This window comes from Zophobas morio, unplaced genomic scaffold (assembly GCF_036711695.1).
Source record: "Zophobas morio isolate AGI-343-1 ecotype UQ-CSIRO unplaced genomic scaffold, CSIRO_AGI_Zmor_V1 ptg000002l, whole genome shotgun sequence".
Classification (NCBI taxonomy): Eukaryota; Metazoa; Arthropoda; class Insecta; order Coleoptera; family Tenebrionidae; genus Zophobas; species Zophobas morio.
Window position 1 is genome coordinate 22,241,065 of NW_026972107.1, and position 21,428 is coordinate 22,262,492.

General features: G+C 32.2%; 1 protein-coding gene across 1 annotated transcript in view; it reads right to left on the reverse strand.

Moving 5' to 3' along the window:
- Window positions 1-1,971: 1,971 nt before the first annotated feature.
- Window positions 1,972-21,428, reverse strand: part of LOC135130644 (POU domain protein 2-like) — a 91,302-nt gene continuing 71,845 nt past the window's right edge. The window contains exons 4-8 of the mRNA XM_064058073.1: window positions 15,400-15,459; window positions 8,933-9,048; window positions 5,204-5,449; window positions 4,468-4,774; window positions 1,972-4,414 (exon numbers count right to left, since the gene is read on the reverse strand). Coding sequence (XP_063914143.1) covers window positions 3,861-4,414; window positions 4,468-4,774; window positions 5,204-5,449; window positions 8,933-9,048; window positions 15,400-15,459 — 1,283 coding nt within the window. The 3' untranslated portion in view covers window positions 1,972-3,860. The remainder of the gene's footprint in view (window positions 4,415-4,467; window positions 4,775-5,203; window positions 5,450-8,932; window positions 9,049-15,399; window positions 15,460-21,428) is intronic.

Consider the following 21,428-nt stretch of genomic DNA (forward strand, 5'->3'; position numbering starts at 1 on the left):
AATGTTGCATGCGCGGCTCCGAACGGGTCATTTCTTTTATATCCCAGGAATTGATCATCGTATGTTAAAAGTCGAAAGTCATTATTTAATAGATGTGTAACAGCATCAAAATTTAAATCAGTTACTAATTCTCTTACTAACTGTTGTCATTGTTACTGAAATTAGAAACAAACCTAAACCAATTTCATCCACGTGAAGACTGCAGAAATTCACAATATACAGACAGCGGCCGGCCGGTGCTGGTAGTGGGGAACCGCATGGAAAAGTGCACGGCAGAAGTGGAGCGATGAAACGTAATATTGTACGGTTTCATCGCTATTGCCTTCTAACTTATACAAACAGAAGGTGATAGCGCTATAACAACTTGATGTACTGCCAAAAGGCCGGCCGATTTTAGCAGACATTTGACTTGACCAATCACTGCTGCAGGCGCGTTAATCAGAGGGTATCAGACACGTATCAGTCTTTATAGCTATTTCTCTTTAATTCCGCTAAACAGAGAGCGATAGCAGATATGACATTATTCGACGTTTATTCTTGTAGTCGGCCGGCCTCAGCTGCTGCTCCTCGCAGTAAAAATATTTAAACTTCCCGGCACGATTTGTGCTTCCGAACGAAAGTGAATAAATTAGATAACGCTTTTTGTAATTAAAAAAATAATAACAACAGTAAAATCAGGTGATTTCAAAATAGCTTTAAATTATATTCTTGCGTTTAAAATAAAAATGAATATCGCAAATTGACAAGTTCGGTGACAGACTCGGCCTGGCCTAACTGGCCCCCCCTGACGAGCCGCCACTGGTTTCAAGACTTCTTCATTTAATTTATTAAAATATTTAAATTGTTATCATTTTCTACTTTTTGCTTTTAAATCAACGTTATGTTAAAATCATTTTAGTTAAATCAGATACAACTAAAAAAATATGGTTATTTTATTAAACTTGCAAATGGGTGCAAGAATTTCGTTAGTCATTGCGACAATATAAAAAATAAAACACATTTATCTAAAACCATTAATAAAGACAATCAAAATAAAAGCTGAAGGGGTTGGTAAAGCAAGGTATATAAGTTTGAAAACTGTGGTGGGTGTAAATCCAAGAATAGAACCCTTACTCGTGTGTTCATGATTGCAAAGAATGGATGTTTATGCCCGATTTCATGAAAAGAACTCTTGTAATTTGTGCAAATTACTGGTAAATTAACAAAACAGCAAAAAAAATATCATTGTTTTTACATGACACTCCTGACAGCCTTCAAATAAGCAGTAAGGTTAGGTGTCCGGAACCGGAATAGTACGTACAAGTCAAATGAGTTTATTATAAGATGGGATTATTTATTCCTTTGGTTGTTAATGCTGTGGATTACTTTGCTTAACTAAAAAGAGATTAAAATAAACGATTACTCTCTGCAATATAGTAGACAAACGGTATAAAAGAAGCAAACACAAAAAATAGAAACCATTATGGTATATGTTGTTGTAATAATTTAGCTGATGATTTTGATTTATTTTTTAATTAAATATATTTTGCGACAATTGAGTTTGCTGAGATATTATACAACAATCCTAAACGTCAGCTCTGATGCATATTCACCTAAAATGACAAGAGCTATGATGCACGTCAGATGCCGTAAAACAAACAATATATCTACCTATTTTAAATATTTTTCGTGGGATTAAATTCTGTGTCTAATAAAAATTCAGCTCTTTCCTGTCATCAAGCGTAAAAACATCTGTGTGGATAATTCACCAACAACACTCTGTCCTCTTAATATTAGGGAAATTTTCTATTTTGAACACAATATGGTTCTGTACTCCATAATGTTTATTTGTTGGGAAATTGAAAATACTCATGTGACATTGCAGTTCCGAGCATTTTCAACATTTTGCAAAAGCTGGTTTTTTACTTGTTTACTATTTTTTTATTTGCAGAAAAAAAGCAGTCAGGTAAATAATTTGCAAGAAAACAAAAATTACGAATCCTTTTCTTTAATGAAAATAATGTACATGTTATTGCCTAGACCACCATAGTATATTACACGTCAGAATAGGGTCTTATACACTTTCGATATTGTTTCACTAGGTTATTACAAATTTTAAAAATTGAATTTATGTCCAGAACATACAATGTCCATTGTAATATAAATTCAATTTAATGCAACCGCAATTTCGTGCATTTTCCGTTGTCTTTCATACTGGTTGCAAATTCTATAAGACATTTATGCTACACACATATACCTACTGGATCTAAGCCTATGGAATGTTATAAGTATTCAAACGGAATGCCATTTAATCATCCGATACTGTAGATCGTAAGTTATTTTTACAATTCATAACATTTTGTTTAAATTTCTGGGAATAAATGCTAAAATTTACACATTGATATGACGAAGATTGTTCGAAAATGTCCACAGGCGTAAAATGACTGTACATTAAAACTACCTTCTTGTACGATATGTGCAATAAGTATATAAAAAACTAAGTCTGTGGACATTTTTCTTTTTTCTTTCCACTATACATTTAGGTTTCCACAAGTACGACCAAGGAAAAAATACGATAAAATTAATTAATTTTTATACAAGTAAATATTTTTGCTTGTATGAAAACTAACACATTTTAGAACATGTTAAGTATAGTAAAGCGTTCACCTGAGATTTGGTAAATAACATGTTCCAAAAGTTAGAACTTAAAAAGTAAATATATGTGTGCAAAAATTATAATACAAAATGAAAAGGGGAAGGACCCTATTCATAAAAATGTTTGACGATGTCAGGTCTAAAAACAAAATATGGGTATGTCAGTCTAATGATCGTAGAAAATAAAAAATAAAAATTGTTAGAAACAATAATTATATCGTTGATGATATTATAACGCGTACAAACAATATATCAATAATATCAACAATCGCTTAATTTCAATTGTAGGAACTTTTCAACATTTCTAGATTGGTCCTCACATAAAAAAAGAACCACTAAATTCGATTATATACATTGACATACATAAAGAGTAGATTAATAAAATTCATATACACTAATTACTAAACAAAGAGCTAAATTCTAGAATACTTGTATATTTACCGTATAACATATATCTATCTACAACAATTGTACACAACCGGCGGGTGACATCCATTCAAATATATAATTATGAGACCCTGCTTAACAATGAGTGTCAACCGTCAGGCTTTAACAGTTATATTGTTACTATACGTTTTCTCCAATCATCCCAGTTTTTCAACAGAAAAAGAGCCGAGCAGGTTCTTGATTTGCCTTAGACCTGAATGAGTGGAAAAATATATGATCTTGTATGTACAGTGATATTATAAGCGAAAGCAATAAACAATTTATACATTAAAAATAAAACTGTATAAAACGGAGACGATAACTACCTATTTCTAATTATAGATATAAGTATTTTTGGCATAAATTAATATTGAACAGTCGAAAGACGTTTAATTTTCGTGGTGTTTACTCGACTAACCTACCTATAGGAACTCGTTATCCAACTGGAAGACTGTTAGTAATGTGATGACGACAAAGGTGCTTCAAACTAATTAGTTAATACAATAAATAAGTAAACACTACGGTCAAAATATTTAAATATGTGTGACATGCATGATTATGACTTTTACCGAGATCCAATGACACATAATTGAATATCGAGAATACTGACGAGAGATGCCTTTACGAAGTTTCAGTATAAAAACAGGATATCTTCAAGTGGGAATGTTCCTTGTTTCGTCTTTGGCAAAGTCTGTTTCACGACACAAAGTTATGTTGGTCCTAACAGAGGATACTACACAATTGCACAACACGTCGATCAGCTATTCCATGTAGTGATCAGCGAAGAAATTGACGTGGGGTCATTCCTGCTTCACCATCACATTTGGATTGAAGTTATTATGGGCGCTGGTCGTCACCAGCGACAAGGGACTGTTCGCCAACGAGTTCGCTATGGCAAACATGGCTCCGTTCGGGTTCCCGGCAGAGCACGGAGAACCCAACGCGGCCGTCGGAGGATTTATCCTCTTCTCCTTTTGCCGCCTATTGCAAAACCACACCCGCACTACCTCTTTCTCCATGCAAAGTCCATCCGCTAATAGGGAAATTTCTTCGGACGTTGGCTTGGGGTTCTGAAGAAACGCTTTTTCGAGAGCCACTCGAACGCTGGTCTCTATGGACGTCCTCTTCTTCCGGCGCCTGCCGATGGTCTCTGGCGTGGTCATGGGATTGCTGAGAGCCCCCGGATTGGTGAGGGTGCTGTCGGCGTCTTCCAGCCACTTTTGCAAGAGCGGTTTCAGTTTGCACATGTTCTTAAAACTCAAGTTTAAAGCTTCGAACCTCGATATCGTCGTTTGGGAGAAGTCGTTCCCGTAAAGTTTACCCATCGCCAGGCCGACGTCGCCTTGAGTAAACCCTTGAATAAGTTTGAAGTAGAAATTTGAAACCTCGATTCACTTCCGGACTTACCTAATTTAATCCTTCTTTGTTTGAATGTTTTGGCAAATTGCTCGAGCTCTTCTAGGTCCGTCGTTTCTTCGGGCGACGGCTCTAGCAGTCTGGAGGGCGTTTTTAGATGCTGAGGGGTTAGACCGCCCGAACTGGGCGTGCTGGGGGTGAGTAAACTGGCCGGTATGTGCGAGTTGTTCGGTGGGGTGGTCTGCGTTTGGGGTAATTGCGTATTGGAAGGGATACTCGTGTTGTGTTGACTGGAATTTTGTTGTTGCGCTTTTTGGAGCTGCTGGAGTTGTTGGGCTGCCTGAGCTATTTGTTGCACCTGAGAAGAAACGTCGAGATAAAAACACGTGTGATGAAATCCATAAATCATTCTAGTGGAATCATGCAAACAACACATTAGAAAACGAAATCTGGTTGCGTAATTGCACGTCGTTACGAATAAAATTATATAAACGTGTTAAAAAAGGGAAATAATGTGCATGCTTGTAATGAGAGGCATACATGACAAGAACAGGCGACATTCACACACCTGCATCGAATGTGGCGGTCTTGAAGATAGACCAGACCTAGGGAATCCTTGTAGAAATCCCTTCAAAATTATAATACATCGAAATTAATTTATCTTAAATTTCGCAACTGTTATCAGAACTGTTTCGCAATGAAAGGTGTATTTCAATATTCAATGTACATGACGAAATTTAATTTTATATTTATCGTAGTGTTATTAGGAAACGGGAAAAATACCAACCTGATTTTGTAGAAAGAATTGCGCCTGCGGGTTTCCGCTCGCCTGTTGTAACATCGCCAACTGCTGCAACTGTTGGAGATTTTGCGGATTTTGGAAAGCTTGGAGACTTCCTAGCATCTGGAGGTGGTTTCCGAAGAGGCCCCCTAGACCACCTAGGGCGGCTAGAGCGGCCCCTACGCCAGGACTCGAACTCGTTACTTGAGAGTTAGGTGATGATAACCTAGGTTGCTCAGCTTCACTAGTTACCTGAAAGAAAACGAATTTGTTAATTATTAAAGTGTGGGTTTTGTAATTTTTTTCGCATATATGAAATGTTTGTTCTCGTGGCTTTAATGAAATTATTAGCAGATGACGATTTAAGTATTCGTGGAAATCTGTTTGAGATCTCTGATTACTTTAATATACATAATTTGTATGTTCCAAAGGTTTCTTATTATCGGTGATAAATTCCACCATAAAAAGTAAGGTTTTTCATATAAAGTTGGACACATTAAAAGAAAACAAATTTACGGATTACCCTTTTTTGTTTTTCTATGTACGTTGTTAGACGCAGTTGATTTAAAAAAAAAAACCATTTGCAGGCTATCTGTGTGACATTTTCGAACCATTTTAACATTTTAGACATAAACATTTCCAGAAAACTTAGTGAAAAAGTAAATTATTTATCTTAACAAATGCTATCTAATTTTGAAATATTTGTTTAATTGATTGATTAGCCTATTATGAAGTTTACTTAGGAAATACTCAAGCAATACATTTTTATTAACGATACATTTCGCAGCGGTGCTTTAGTTGTACAAGTAAAACCTCGATTTTTATTTATTTTGCAGACAATTTTTAGAGTTTTTATTTTGTATTTTCATACTTTTTAAATATTTCTTTTTAGGCTACAAATTATTATTGTTATATAAATTCTAAATTTTAAGTATGTAAATTTTGTGACTTTGGAATTTTCCGTTAGTAAATACATACATCATTATTTTCAGCAAGGGAGTTTTTTTTTAATGAACTCAAGTTAAATCGTAAGCTCTCTTCAAGAAATAATATCAGAACAATATTTCTACATGTAAGTATATGTTCATTAATAATAAAAAATTATTAATCTTTCATTAAGCAAAATTTTATCAATTAAAAAATTAGTTTCTACTTTTTCTTTGTGTATAATTGCAATTCGATAATTTAATTTATTAATTGTTATTACTCCCAAACCACGGGCACAAAACCACCTGTCAACACGAACATTTTGGAGAATGAAGACATTAAAGGCAAAATTATTGCTGCGCGAATTTCAGTTCAGGTAGTACATCACTGAAAATGGTCGTAAGCTTGAGGCAATTATTACGGGTAATTTAACAGCTAATTACATTCATCCCAAATAAATACAGCGAAAAATTAGAGGTTGTGCCATCGTTGTGCATTTTAATGAGACGTAAGTTGATGCATTCAGAAACTATGCATTTCTTGCCTTCAGAATGAACCACTGCCATCATTATTGAGTTGTGAATGCTTAAAAACACAAATGGAATCAAATTCGATTGTAGGGGAGAACGTCCCTGAAGAGTTTAAACATTTAACTTTTTGAAGGGTGTTATTCGTCTGGGACCGGCCGACTTCAGATTTATATGTTGAGAACAAATGTTTTCAAAAAGAACAGTTTACTAAACAACCCAGGGGAAAAATCGTCAATTATAAGTGTAGTTCGTTCCGAGTCAATATTTAAAGAAAACTTTAATATTTCGATGTTATTGGTTTGTAAGGGGCAGTTTATGTTGACTTCGCAAAATCTCCATCTAATCCTGCGTACTGCTGTCGTTTTTGCAGTATTATTACTGGTGATGTAACAATATGTAGTTAACATATGTACAGAAATCTGTGATATGTATGATAAATGATATAAAATACTCGGTTTTGGATATTTTGTTTTCTTTCATTTACATCACAACGGAGCCATTAATAAATTCGAAAGAAAATATATAAACAGTTTAAACAGTATAGCCTAATTCATTAAAAAGATTCATTTTTTCAGAACATCTTTCGCTAGAACATATATACATTAACATGAAGCTTAAATTAATTTTGTTGTATACACCACTAATCAAAACGTTATTCATTTCTAAAATTTGACGTCCCCAGAATACTTATATTTATTCAACTTCATTACTGTTCCGTTAGCATCCGTTTTAAAATAAAAACTGTTCTCTGTTTTAATGTCGATTGTTTGATTTTAATTATTTATTTTGTCACATTAATTGTTTACTCATAAACACTTTTATCGGCTTTGGGGCCCAATTTCAGATTGACGGGGAGCTAGGAGCTAGCGCAAAATGAATTTGCCATATAGTAACACCTATTAGATTGCTTATAACTTAGCTGGTTTTTAGTTAATAATCATTATGACAGATTTTTTTGACTGAACAAAAAAAAAATCAAACTGTAGGCACTGAAATATACCCACAGTGTTGTTAAAGAATATTTTTAGTCTGAATCTTAAAAAATAGCCAAGAAAAGAAGGAAAAAAAGGCATTTAACAGATCTTACTCTGGACAGTGTACACAAAATTTAAGATAATTCCAATAAATGGTTTTTGAGGTATTCTACTTGCCCTACCTTATATATCTCTGGCTTTTTTAAATTAAAGGAAAGTATTTACTAAAGTTTATTCGTATGACCTACTAAGTTACCAAGGTTTCAGAGGAATTCGTTGGGTAGGTACTTTCTAAGATAAATTGTAAAATTTTATTGTACAGTTCTGAATGTTTGTAGAACTTATATGTTTACGTAGGTAAAGCTTGAAATATATGTGGATTACTAAGCCATAGTTAAATAAAATGATATTTTACACATTTCTAGAGAAATTTACGCAGTGGAAATGAGGCATGAGGCATTATTTTTTGGACACTAGAAATAAATATGATTTTGTTAAAATTAATCACCAAATAAATTACTGTTAATTATGTATTAGGATTTTATTAAAAGCTTGATTAATTTTAGAAATTTAATTTTGTTGGGACTATATTTTGGGTGGATTATCAAATCACACCATGCTAAATGCTTAAAGTGAAATATTACATAGCATTAAAATTTTGTGTAAGATCATTTATTTGTGGGGATAGCTGTATAAATTTTAGTACGAACAATGTAATAAACACCGACTAATAATAACACTAAGAAATTGCTGTATTCATGATTTTTTAGCCATTCTGTGTAATTAATTCCAAAAAATAAAAATAAAATATTAAAACATAAACAAAATTTTAACAAACATTTATTTAATAAATTTTTGAGATGACGTCATCAATTTCTAAAGGAAATAAATACATACATTTGAGTCAATATTTGTAACCACTGGATAAAGCTCGGTATTCTACCAAAATGCCAAAATTGTAAGATTTCATTTTTCAGATTTTATTTTTTTATGATAACTCGTACGCGCAAAGTCAAAAATGTGGGTACGTAATAACGAAGCATGTCACAATATAAATTTGAAACGACATTATTTAGCAAAATTTTGAGACGACGTCATTAAATTTTGGATAGGGAGAAACGACAGCTAAAATTTCATATTAATTAGTCCTGCAGTTTAAAAAAAGGATCACTAGACAGACGTAAGACTGACGAATTTGTCAAAATTACACTATTAGAATTTTGTATTTACACGATACAGTCACCAGTGACGCGAAAAGTACCCACCAAAGTCAAATTAGGAAAAATATGTTACTGAAGACTTACCAAGTTGAGGGCGCCACCCCTGTCCGAGTCCATGGAGTTTTCGTCATTCTGCTCACCTTGCCGTTCGCTGGCGATGCTTTGGTCGTCTCCGCTGAGATCGCCGTTAACGTCACCGTCTAAAACCATCGCACTAATTAGGCATGTGTGTGCATTTGAATAGCCAATTTACAAACGATATTTTCAGTTATTACCCGCGCTGATAACATTGATGCAAATTTTTTTACGATTAATTTTAATATTTGAACGTAAAATGTGTTGCATTGTTACGAAACGTAAATAAAAACTCGCGTGTAGGCAGTAGCGATAATCGGCGATAACGCTCCGAAAGCTTCATGTGAAGCAATTTTCCAATACATCAGGACGTTGCTGTTAAGTCCTGCATACACCATGATAAGGTAAATAACGCTTCGATAAGCGTGTGGGGCACTCCGCACCGCCTAGCTATAAGAAATTTCACACCAACTGAATTTTGATATTTAGGGATGCAGCGGTCACTTCACTCGGATTCATCGACCGTAAAAATAGCTTCAAACTGAACGGACGAACGGTAAAACGAAAAAAAGCCCTGCAGACTGTTTTATCAAATGAATGGGTATTTATATACCAAGGGTGAGAATATTACGTTTGTGGTCTACAATTTTGATTTAGATTAGGCGGATTTCCTCGCCTAGACGCTTCGCTATAAAAATGACGTAGGTATGCGAACAAGTTTTGGAAAAATCATCGCACTGTTTTTTTAACATAAATTTGTCAGATTTGGTCAACTTACTAAATTATTGGTTACTGACAAAAGGCTTGTTTTTTGATTTCATAAATAAAAGAATATGTGTAAACTTATGAAATTGTATAATGGAAAATTTACCGAAAATGTTCAAAACATACTGTGAGATTTATTGCTTTTTTCCATGAGAATCCATGGTCAAATAATGGCTTGTAGTACTTATGGAAAAAAACTAGTTGCTATTTTATAACACATTGCTTCTTGAGAATGTTACAATCTTTTAAAAGAGGAAGGACCAAACTTTATGTATATTCGTATTTTTTCAAATAACGATCAAGCATTGGTAAAAATTTTGATCTAAAACTAATACTAAATTTTTACTTTAATTTTTTTTTCTCTCATATAAACTTTCTTTGATCCTTTCTCTTTCAACAGTACATATTACAAACTTATGAAATATTATAGTATAGAAAATCAATAAATTTTTTACACAGTCGCTGAGAGACCCCATTTTAGCATTGATTCTTGAACCGAAATACTCATTGTTTCTTGTCCGCACCATCGTAGTAACAGCCTTAACGTTATAATAATATAAATATTTAGTAATGCAGAACTACAATAGAAGAATATGAAGTAGTCAATACTACAATTGTTTGGCGCAAAATTCTTCTTACGTTTTGTTAAAATATGAACGAGGTTTTCTTCTTTTAAATTAAAAGATTCAAAATAATTATCAAAATGTTTTTGAAGAAACAGAAAAACAGGCTGCCCTCAAGAGATTACAAGTGGTCTTTTATTTTAGGTGTTTTCTATAAAAAAAATACCGGAAAATAACGGTTTTTGATCTGTTCAGAAATATATTCGTAGATGTCTTTCGTAACATATTACTATTTGAAGAAGAAAAAAAATGTTTAAAGTCAAATTTTCAAACATAACGTACATTTTTGTGATGTAGAAACATTTCGTTTATGCTGATGAGGTTGTATCATTTATTTAATAAATTAAACTTAAAATTGGGTACCGATTATGTACTGTGAAAACAAATGTGACACTAATTGCTTAGAAGATGTATGTCATAACAGTTAAATGTATGTCCCAAAAATGACTATATTTGTGCAATCTTTTCACAATTCATCCTTCGTTATGTAAAAAAAAGAATAAAATATATTCTTCCTAATGCATGTAGGTACTTACTATACAGATGCTAGAAACATATTTTTAGTTGAAAGCGATTTCGCTAATTATCCTTTTAATTATTGCAAAGCTCATTTTTAAAGAAAGTACTTTCAGTGTAACAAGAAATAATGAATATTTTTCTACTTTCATATAGGAAGTGTAAGTCCTGCCAATTTGGAGGTGAAATAATCTAATCTAAAAACTATTATTTAAATCAAAAATATTTATTAAGCTTTCGAAATTTATTTTTGTTGTCTTACGGTAGTGCATTTTTCACTGACGTCATTTGGACGGCGCAGTAACAGCCATGGCAACTGGTGGTAAATAAAGCTTCTAGCATACATTACAAAGTGATTTTTGAATTTTCTCATTGACCTTACGCAAAATACTTTTAACGTTAATGTTGGGTTGCTTTCTATACATATGTCACATATGTCAGCATCAAAAGCGAGACACAATGTGGGTACAGTCCGTTTAAAAATATTAACTTTATTTTGAACTTGACTTGACCTCTTATACATGTTACATATCTTACAAATATTTATTTTTTCCATAACTTGATTTTTTTATCTGTAACTTAAGATTACAAATACCTATATATACATTATAAATATCGTTAATATCATCTAAATTTTACCTATCTAAATAATACATGATTAAAAAATTGTAGATACTAAGAAACCATACAAATATACTTACACGTAGCGTGCTTTAATCAGATTTTTTTATCATAAGTATAATTTATATATAGAGTTCAAATTTTAAATTATGTGATATATGTATGTATAGCTGAAATAATATGACGAGTAAAATTTTTGCTTACAATGACGAGAAAATTGGCTTTACTCATCCTCTTGAACTATTTCATTTTATTCTTTATACCAAACCAAAATTACGTTCCCATTTAATATTTTTTGGAGCGATAATTTGACACGAAAAAGAGTGTAAACTAAGTATCACACATTAAAAACCAACTTTTCTCTTACTGTATATCGTGTTTTTATTAAATTCACGTTTAGAAATCCATTGTTTTGTTTTTTGTGCATTTTGTAAAATAAATATCAATTTTGCTTTCCAGGTTTTATCTCCGCAGAGCTTGCGAATGGTATGGTTAAAATATCTGTAGTAAATGACTCCACAGACAAAAATATAGTACATTATCATGTGTTGAAACGGTAAAATATCTCAGATAACAATACGTATTCTCGTCTAAAACTTGTTCTCTTACAAATAAAGTCAATTTATACGAGAATTTACTTTTTTCGTTTCGTATGTAATGAAAATCTTCCTTCGCTACCCACAGCAAGCATTATTTGAACGTAAACTTCTATTTACAAAGCAACGAAGTAAGATTTGAGGAAAACTATGTTAATGCCATGCAGTGTTAACGCGTGTTAAGGGTTGTAGGGCATCAAAATATTGCTACGTCACCTCAAGATTGATGAGGCGTCCCTCGGGTCTGACATTGTTGTTAACGCAAGCAACCCCTGATATGTTAAAATGTGACCGCTTTGTTACCACCACGTCACCCAATCAAAATTCACAATGAACCCTTTTAAACATCACCCTTTAAGCCGGCGTGCGCCATTTTAGAACGGATTAATTTTTTTTAAACCGCTCGACGTGCGGATAACTGCAACTAACTTTTTAATCACGTGTTCTGCACGAATTACTCCAATATACATGAGACATGACTGCAGCCGCTTGATAATTTTTGTCGCAGGTAATTAGAAGTTTTATGGTGGTTTTTGAGCTGGCGGAAGGATGTGAACAAAATGTTTTATAGTCGTCAGCTGAAGAATTTTATTTTTTTGATATACACGAATCTTAAGTGAGTCACTTAAGTTTTATCTTGAAATATTTGTAATACTTTTAGTATTGTTGAATATAAAAAGATTGCTACAATAAATTAATAAGATTAATTAGTAATTGTTAGAATTTTAAATCTTATCTCTAAGTGTGATTATCTCAAGTACAATGGAAAATTGACCAATAAAAATTAACAGCAAGTCTTTTAAGTTCAACTATTTTTTTAATGTTCATAACTTCTTGATAAAGAATATAGTAGCTTTATTGGTTCTGTTGAAGCGTGTACTATGTCTTAATCACTTGATCTACGTCTAGTGCCAGATTCATTGGTCATTTCCTAGTGATTTCTTTATAAAGAAGGATCACTTACTGTTAGGATTTGTCAAGTCAAATATTATTCCCTCATTTTAATTAATAATTAATTTGTTTAAATGTGATATTCAACATTTTAAATACTATTCTGAGATAAATTCATCAAAAAGAAAATACGTTGTTCACAAGCATAATAACCCGTCAAAATAAGCGTATCTTATTTCATTATTATCTGTAAAAAATACTATAATCCAATAACTTAATAAATTAGATTAAGTGAATAATAAAAATTTCGTATTGTTATAATGATAATCTGATTGACACTAATAACTACGTGACATCTATTGAAAATAGTGATCATAATTTAATAATTTTTAAGACAAAAATTATTTTATTGAAGGAACGTAACAAGGATTAAAGCGATTCAAACTGTTTTCTATTTTTCCTATTTTCTCAATATTGTCCTATAGCAGTTAAGGAATAAATGGATTGATCCACGTGAATATTTTTGGACTAAAAAAATCTTCCATTTTGAAATGTATACTTTTTGAAAAAATATATCAGAAATTGAAAAAGAAAATTTGTTTGGTAACATCAATTTGTTATAAAAATCGAAATGAAAATTTTTGAAAGGAATGGAAAATAACTATTTTAAAATATGTAAGTTATACATACAAAATGTGTGTAGTCTATCATGAATATATAATTACGCTACAATTGGTGGACCATGGTAAAAATTATGAGCGCATCTAAAGACAAAAGGTTTTGAATTTTGCACGTCAAATCTAAATTGTAATTACATTAAGTATAATTTTACTTTACTTATTTAAATACAATATAGTATTACGTCCATTGTCCATGTCGGAATTTGTAAATTATGGACGTCAATCTTCGTATCGGATGATCAGATAATATTAAGTATTAGTTATACTCGTATTATTTATAAGATAAATGTGTCATTTCACTTAAAATTATTCCTGTTCGTTTATATAAATAAATTGTTTCGTAGTAATTATTATCAGCGCTCAAAGCTTAGTCCGTTTTTATGAGAGATGTACAAAGTTTACGAAGGTACTTGCGTCATACTTGCTCTAGTAATTTTAGCGCTTCCTCGGTCCTGTTCGGCGTTTTTCAGTTTTTATAGAATCGAAGTTGAGTACATGAATCGAATATAAAATAGGCATATTCAGATAGGCTTGGTCGGCCTCCCTAGTAGCATTTAAATAGTGCGGATGAAGAATTTTTGCGTCACTGGCTATGTAAAATAGGGTTTGATTTTAAGTTGAAGATACGTGATTTGAATATATGTGCGGAACGGACGAGTTCGGTAATAATTTAGTAAGGAAATTTCGCACGACACCTGAAAAAAGCCCGAATCTGAATGGACAGTATAAAAATCTGAAAATATATTCAGATCGCATTCGTAAAACTCTTTGAATAACAAAACAGAGAGCACAATAAAAGTATACTGCCACATTATGTGAAAGCTTGGCGTGATAGTGGCAGGATTTGACTAGAGCTTTCGAGCGAACCGAATCGTCGACGGTGCGAGAAAAGCTCGTAATTAATTGGGAGTTATATAAGTGTGATAATACAGAGAAAATCACACATTAAAAAGTAATTGGACCAGTTAGAGGAGCTTAGAGATGAAAGACACGCTGGAGCTTTCTGATCATCAATCAATCATAACGGATCGTGTTTCAACACTATTCGATCAAACAACATTTAAGGGCGGCGAGGGTGCATTTTAACCGGGAAAAGGGTGTAAAAGTGTAGTGAAGGAATAAAGAGCAGACCGTTAATCCATGAAATGTCCGGGAATCGATTATCGCGTTGCCATATGGCATTTTGATTTTTTTCGAAAAATTTATTTATTGAAACGTCAACAGGCATTTAATTTGGACGGAGGCACGGAGGGATCTTTTATAATTCAACAAGCCGTGGCACGTGTCGCATAACCCCCAGCACGTGGCCATCTTCTTTATTAAAAAGGGTTAAACACTACTTAGGGTTTTTTATACGCATAATATTTCCTTAGGGTCGGTTTTATTGCGACAAATGCCTTTCCCTATTCAATAAGACTAGGTAAAGAGTTGACGCCTGCATGCGTGTGGCCTTCGAAGAACAATAAAAATATTTTAATGAGGGTGGGAAAGGACAAAGTGATAGTCATTAAAATTGAAATCTTCATAAAAGCTCGTTAGGTTCCTGCATTAACCAAAGTAGTTCCCGGTAAAAAATATAAAATTATACATTAGTAAGAACAGAAGCTGAGTATTTTTCGCTATTATATGGACTGGACGGACTTTTTAATTTGGCCGTCTAGCCGACTTAAGTGTGATCAATTTTATTCTCAGGTAAGAGCTACTAATGATACTATTCTTGACTGCGGCAATAAAACAGCAATTAATTAGTGAGATTCGGTAATTAGAAGGGCAACATTGCTTACCATCGTTGGAGGGCGGCGTCGAAGGCGTCTTATCCATTCGCGTTATCGAGCGTTGCTCACCTGGAAAAAGTTTCCAATTTACATTACTCATCAATGATAAAGGCAAAGCAAATAAGATTAAAAAAATATTCAAATAATGATAATTCCAAGAAGGATTATACTTGTGTCATCTTTTTTTAAAATTCGATATGACTATGGTATTTGCATGTGGAAGCAAATAATCCAATGTTTTATGAAATATCGCGTGAGGGCTGTATGAATATATCTACGCATCATAAATATTTAAATGTTCATCAGTAGAATGCATTCAATCCACCGCAGAATATTCAAAAATTCAAAACTCAATTATCTGATACATGCATGCCCTTTGCAACTGCTCCCGATAATTAAGTTAGCGGTAACAATCCAATCTTTGGAAGTAAGTAAATTTCATGTATATTGGGTTGTTCGATATAAATATACATTGGTGTGTGTTTTATTTATAAATGTGGAGACATAAGGAGAGCTTTTGCGGCCGAAATGTCTATCTAAGGCGTCTCGGATAGTTTACTTCTTACGACTCCCACGAGGCGGCTGACCCCACGCTATTATTTTTCACCCTTAGCCAGGCTTTTGCATATATCCTGGTCTACGACTCTATTTGTGTTTATTCGGTTTCATGACTTACCGAAGACGACTGTTAATTTCATCAAGTCTGGACTTTCTGAATTTAAATTGGAAATAAAGCTTAAATTATGTTAATGCGGATAGCACTGTCTTAATTACGTGTTACGATAATTATCCGAGTATAATTAATTATGGGATCGAGCATAATTAAATCAAACAAAAAGTGATGCAAATTGTTGTGAAATTGTTTGGTGAGGCGGGAAATTCTTCTGTCGCAGCCGAAATAAAACTAATTACGAAAAATCTGTGTTTGTCATTTCCTTCGGTAGCAAATAATTTAACGGTTGTTACATTTAATAAGTGGAGGAATGAGACATATTATTTTCCAAATTAATGGCAAGCATTAGCCAAGTTATTAATTTATTAAATGACTGGTGCTCCCCAATAAAAAAAATTAACGATCTAGAAATAGCCAATAATCGTTGATAATTGGTCAGACAATTTATTGTTTGATTTTCGTGGTGATTAACCAGCTTTCAAACGCAGAATCTACCACTAAATAAATTGCTAACATCTCATAATCACAAAAAAAATAATAAAAAAATACACTTATAATTAGCAAAGGTACTTACTCAGATGATTAATATTTGGTACGATCCCAAAGTTGAAAAAGTCAAAATAGTTTCTGTGCGGCATATTCGTCAGTGATAATAAAGATGTCATGCTGATGAAGATATTCTGATTAACTGAATATTTAAAAGAAATATTTACTATATGTACGTTAAGATAGCTATAATTAAGTACGATATCGATAAGAACTCTGATAAGTAATAAAATAAACACGTGTGAAAAAAACTTCAATACTATATTATAAATAAGAGTAAGTAGGTAATCGTCAAGTAGATTAAAGCACTCGTGATCAGCATTATGGGCAAGAAAAACATGAGGCGGTACATGCTAGTTCACTTGTTTTTTAACTAGTTGAAAAGTCACGGAAGGGATGTTTTCGCGCCGGCTTTCCGATCATTTTAATAGTCGTTCTTAGATCGAGTTGAGTTTGAGACTGACAGGGTGGTCAGTGGTCAGAGTCTGATATAGACTCTAATACATTCACCCTCTCGCTATGCGATCCTCTGCATGCCCGCATATGCCACATGCTCCCATGCCACCCCTCCAGTTCTACTTAACGGAAAAGTAAATTCCATAATTTTACGAAATTGTTTCAAGGTAGCTTTTAGTAGATAACATCGTCTGAGATTCTACAGTATCTTCTCTACTTATTACAATAAGCACTAAATTTAGATGTCAAAACCAGGATCAAAAAATAATTAAGCCTTGATGCCCTCCGACATGAATTTTCGTCGTAAAATTAATTGCCTAATCTTATCATTTTATGGCTGTTTAAACAAGCATAAACTAAAAAAATATTTTTTTTAAGATGGAGAGTACCTATTGTTTATCTGAACTGCATAGGTATTCCAAGTATAGTTTATCTATTGTAAACCGACTCACGTCGCCAATAAATCAACATAAAAAACTATTTTTTATGATTTAACACTGAAACCATGTCGTATTTGAATTGTGGAAGAAAATTATTTCAAAACAGATAACAGGTGCTTATTATCAATAACAGATAAATAAATTTGTTCTGGATTCGTAGATAGCACTATTTAGATTTCAACATAATTGATATTAAATAAAAAATTCGAAGGTTGAATTTAATAAGAAATAATCCCTTAAAGTACAGTAATAAAGTTCTTATCGATTATTATTCGCAAATTATTGTAATAATGCCTTCACTAATGGGAATATTTCATTAAACTAACAGTTGGATTAGTTAATAAATTATTGCAAAAACACACCGCTATAAGATTCGCGGTCCGTAAATATCACACATTCTGGATTTTCTACTAAATTTTACTAAATAAAGAACAATCGTCGAGTTTTTTAGTTATTTTTGGGGAGTTTATAACAAAAAAAAAGTACACAACTAAATATTTAAAAAGGTAAATCAAGTTGAATAGCTGTCAAATTGAAAATATTATTAGAAAGACGTTTTCTGCGTTTAGACCATGCTAATTTTGAAAACGAAAAATGACTTCGATGTTTCCGTAAAGAAAATCTTCAGGAAACAAAAGATAATAATAGAAGAAGAAGAAGAAAAAGAGTTCGGGAGGGAAAAGAACGGTAGTGGAGGTAAATCTTGTCTGAAATTTTCTGAAGATTCCCCTTACCCAAGTGGGAAAAACATCGAAATCCTTTACAAAAATCTTTTTTCTTCTTCTTTTTTGGTTAGAGATTCCATAGAAGGGCAAGACAGAGTAGCTCGAAAATTTTGTAATTTAAACATACCGACGATAGTTTACTGTAAACATTAGGCTTGACTCAGTGTCTCTCCTCGAGTGGTTATGCTATAGTTGCACACGTTTCTTTACTTTTCATAATGTTTCTGGAAAATAATTTGTTTGATTTTATTTATCAGATGGAATATCATCGAATGTGTAAATCTTTTGCCTTGTCTTGAAGTTGTGCCATTTAAGTTTATTGTTTTCATCTTGTCTAAATGGTTTTAAGAAATTATACTTGAAACGTAAAATAAGTTCATATTTACAAAGATTATGAAAAATGCTACATAATGTTCTCAATTCAAAAGAAACAATACGGTTGCACAACGACTAGGTACATTTTGTTGTGCGCCAACAGGTTTTTGACAGAAAAATAAAGATTGCAAGAGGAAATAGAAGCATAATCCGACGTTGCCTCATTATGTGATAAGGGAAATGACTTTTAGTTGACTTGTATTGTAAAGCTTAAACATATTTAAAGACTATTTAACACCTTTCTTTAGAAAAAGATATTTTTATTTTTTATATCTTGAACCAATACATATTAGGAAATCATAATTGAAACTTTGGGGTACATAAAAAATAGAATTGCTGACGTTTTACTATAAAATTACATTAATCGCAATAATATTGTTTCATATGTCGAGATGTGATTTTAACAACGTATCCGTTTATGTGTAGAGTGTTTACTATTTTGAGGCGAATTATAAATTGTATATTCAAAGAAATCTAACAAAGACTGCTTTATCTACAATCTGATTGATTAATTGATTATGTTTCATTTGCGTCGAAATTTTATCCACAGTTTATCACTATTTCGGTTTTGCATAGAACTGGAGAGGTACCACCTAGTTCATTTTATATTGTTTTACTATGACATTTTACAGAAGTTTTTGACCACGCTATACTCGTATTTTTTGGAAAGGAAACCATAAAACTTAATGTATATCTGTGTCAAATAATATTGTTTGTTTTTTTTTTTAATTCGGTTAGTATAAATCTTTAGTCTTTTCGTTTTTTGACTAAACGAATAACGCATTTTATAAGTAGGTAGATCTGCCATAGCCTTTTATAAGTAATACCTAATTTATTATATAGTTTGTTCTTGCAATTCCAATTATTCCAAATTATATGTAAAATTATACTGCAGTTCGTGCATCGAACATTTTTGAAAATTATGAACGTTGTCAGAATCGATCACGTAAATTACAAAAATTAATTCCAATGAGATGTAGACACTTATTAAATTATTTGATAAAATTTATTTATATAAAAGTAGTAAGTACCCAAAACTGCTGAGTTATTGTTTGATTAAAATTTCTAATTTTAAGACGCGATTAGATGACGCAATTTTATCTCAAATTAATAAGAACATTTTTTAAGAGACAAGAGAACTCAGGATAATTTTTTTAAACTTTTTTGTTAATCCAAAGTTATAAATAACATCAAAGTTGCTGGAAACCCGTCTTTGGTTATAATCACATGTTTTACTAAAATTATTCAGAGAAAGAGCTCAACTGGTCAAAAATTCACACTGCTTGTTGGCGAAGTCCGCTTTACAAAGCATCCCATTTGATAACTTTGAATTAATTTATTTTAAGTCAGTGCGTTGAACTGAAATATTTATTAATAAAACTAATGAGTTGACTACGACAAGTAGAAAGACAAAAATTCAGATTTTTTATGTTTATACAGTTTTCATAAATTATAAAAACAGTCTGTCAAATTAACTACTAAAGTTAAATTTCAGTATGTAACTGTCTTAAAAACATATTGTATTTTTCATTTCGCTTTTCGCCATGTTGTTTAACGGCTGCAAATTCCTAATGAACCTGAAGAAATTAGATTAATTTCAAGCATAATATGTTTAAGCATATATAGTACCGAATAATTTTTTAGCGATAACTACTAATTACAATTTTGACAATAATATTTTTTGAAACTGAACTATATACTGTTATTATTGTTATTATTATATCGATTTTATCGATATTTTCGAACTTCATAGTTAAGTATACGAGTAGATGTGAAAGAAAAACTTCCTTTAGCCTGCAATATAAGATAATTCAAAATATGAGGTATACCAAACTCCTGACTAAAATCAAATTACTTATAATGTGGCGTGGCCTATCTGTAGTTATCTAAATAAGTACACAGATCAGTTTTAAATGTTAAAATATAAAAATGCGCATTTCGTTAAGTTCTGATAACATTAGGCAATAGTTAATAATATTTAGTCCGGCGTTTTAGCTGTAAGCTGCTGTCAACTCACGATGAATTAAAATACTCATCATTTTAATCTAATAGAATGAAGCTATTTAGTAAGTTTATTTATTGTTCTAGAAAATACTTTCGTTGACATGACTCGTTAACAAACTGATAAGAATTTTATACCACATTACCTATTTACAAAGAATTTAAAACTGATATTAATTCTTTTAAATATGACAAGACGATAATAAATCGCCTTAATTTCAATAGGCGAAAAATGATTTGATATCATCCCGTTATCTGAATGATGTATTTCCGTTTCAATTAAAAAGTGAGTATGAAATTCCGGTGTCAACAGTTCCGAAAATCCATAGTTCATCAAAAACAAAATGTGGAATTAATAATTTCAACTATCTCGGAAAAAACAGAGAGGTAGTATTGTATCCGTATTAATAACTGTCAATTTATCAAAAAGACATTAAAGCTTTCATAAAAGCACAAAATGTGAAACTTTGAAACATTAATTAATTTAATTAGTAAAGTTTCGGACATTTACTGAGCGCCGCTTCGTTATTTACAGCTTCAATATTAGATTATATATTTTATTTCTTTTAACATCTTTCATAACAGTTACCGCTGATAGAAAAGTTTAGGTAGTTAAGGCGAATAAGGGCATTTCTACTATAATTAATCGAAACGTATGTGAATACCGTCCAAGTCGGGGGCAAATTTTAGCAGTGTTTACGCAGTATATCAATAAGGGAGTCTCCAAGGGTCCCCCGTTGACCACCGGGCCCTGTGGAATTGCAAAATATACACCCTCAACTAGAGTGGATCCAAATATAGAGCACACCCATTCCATACGCA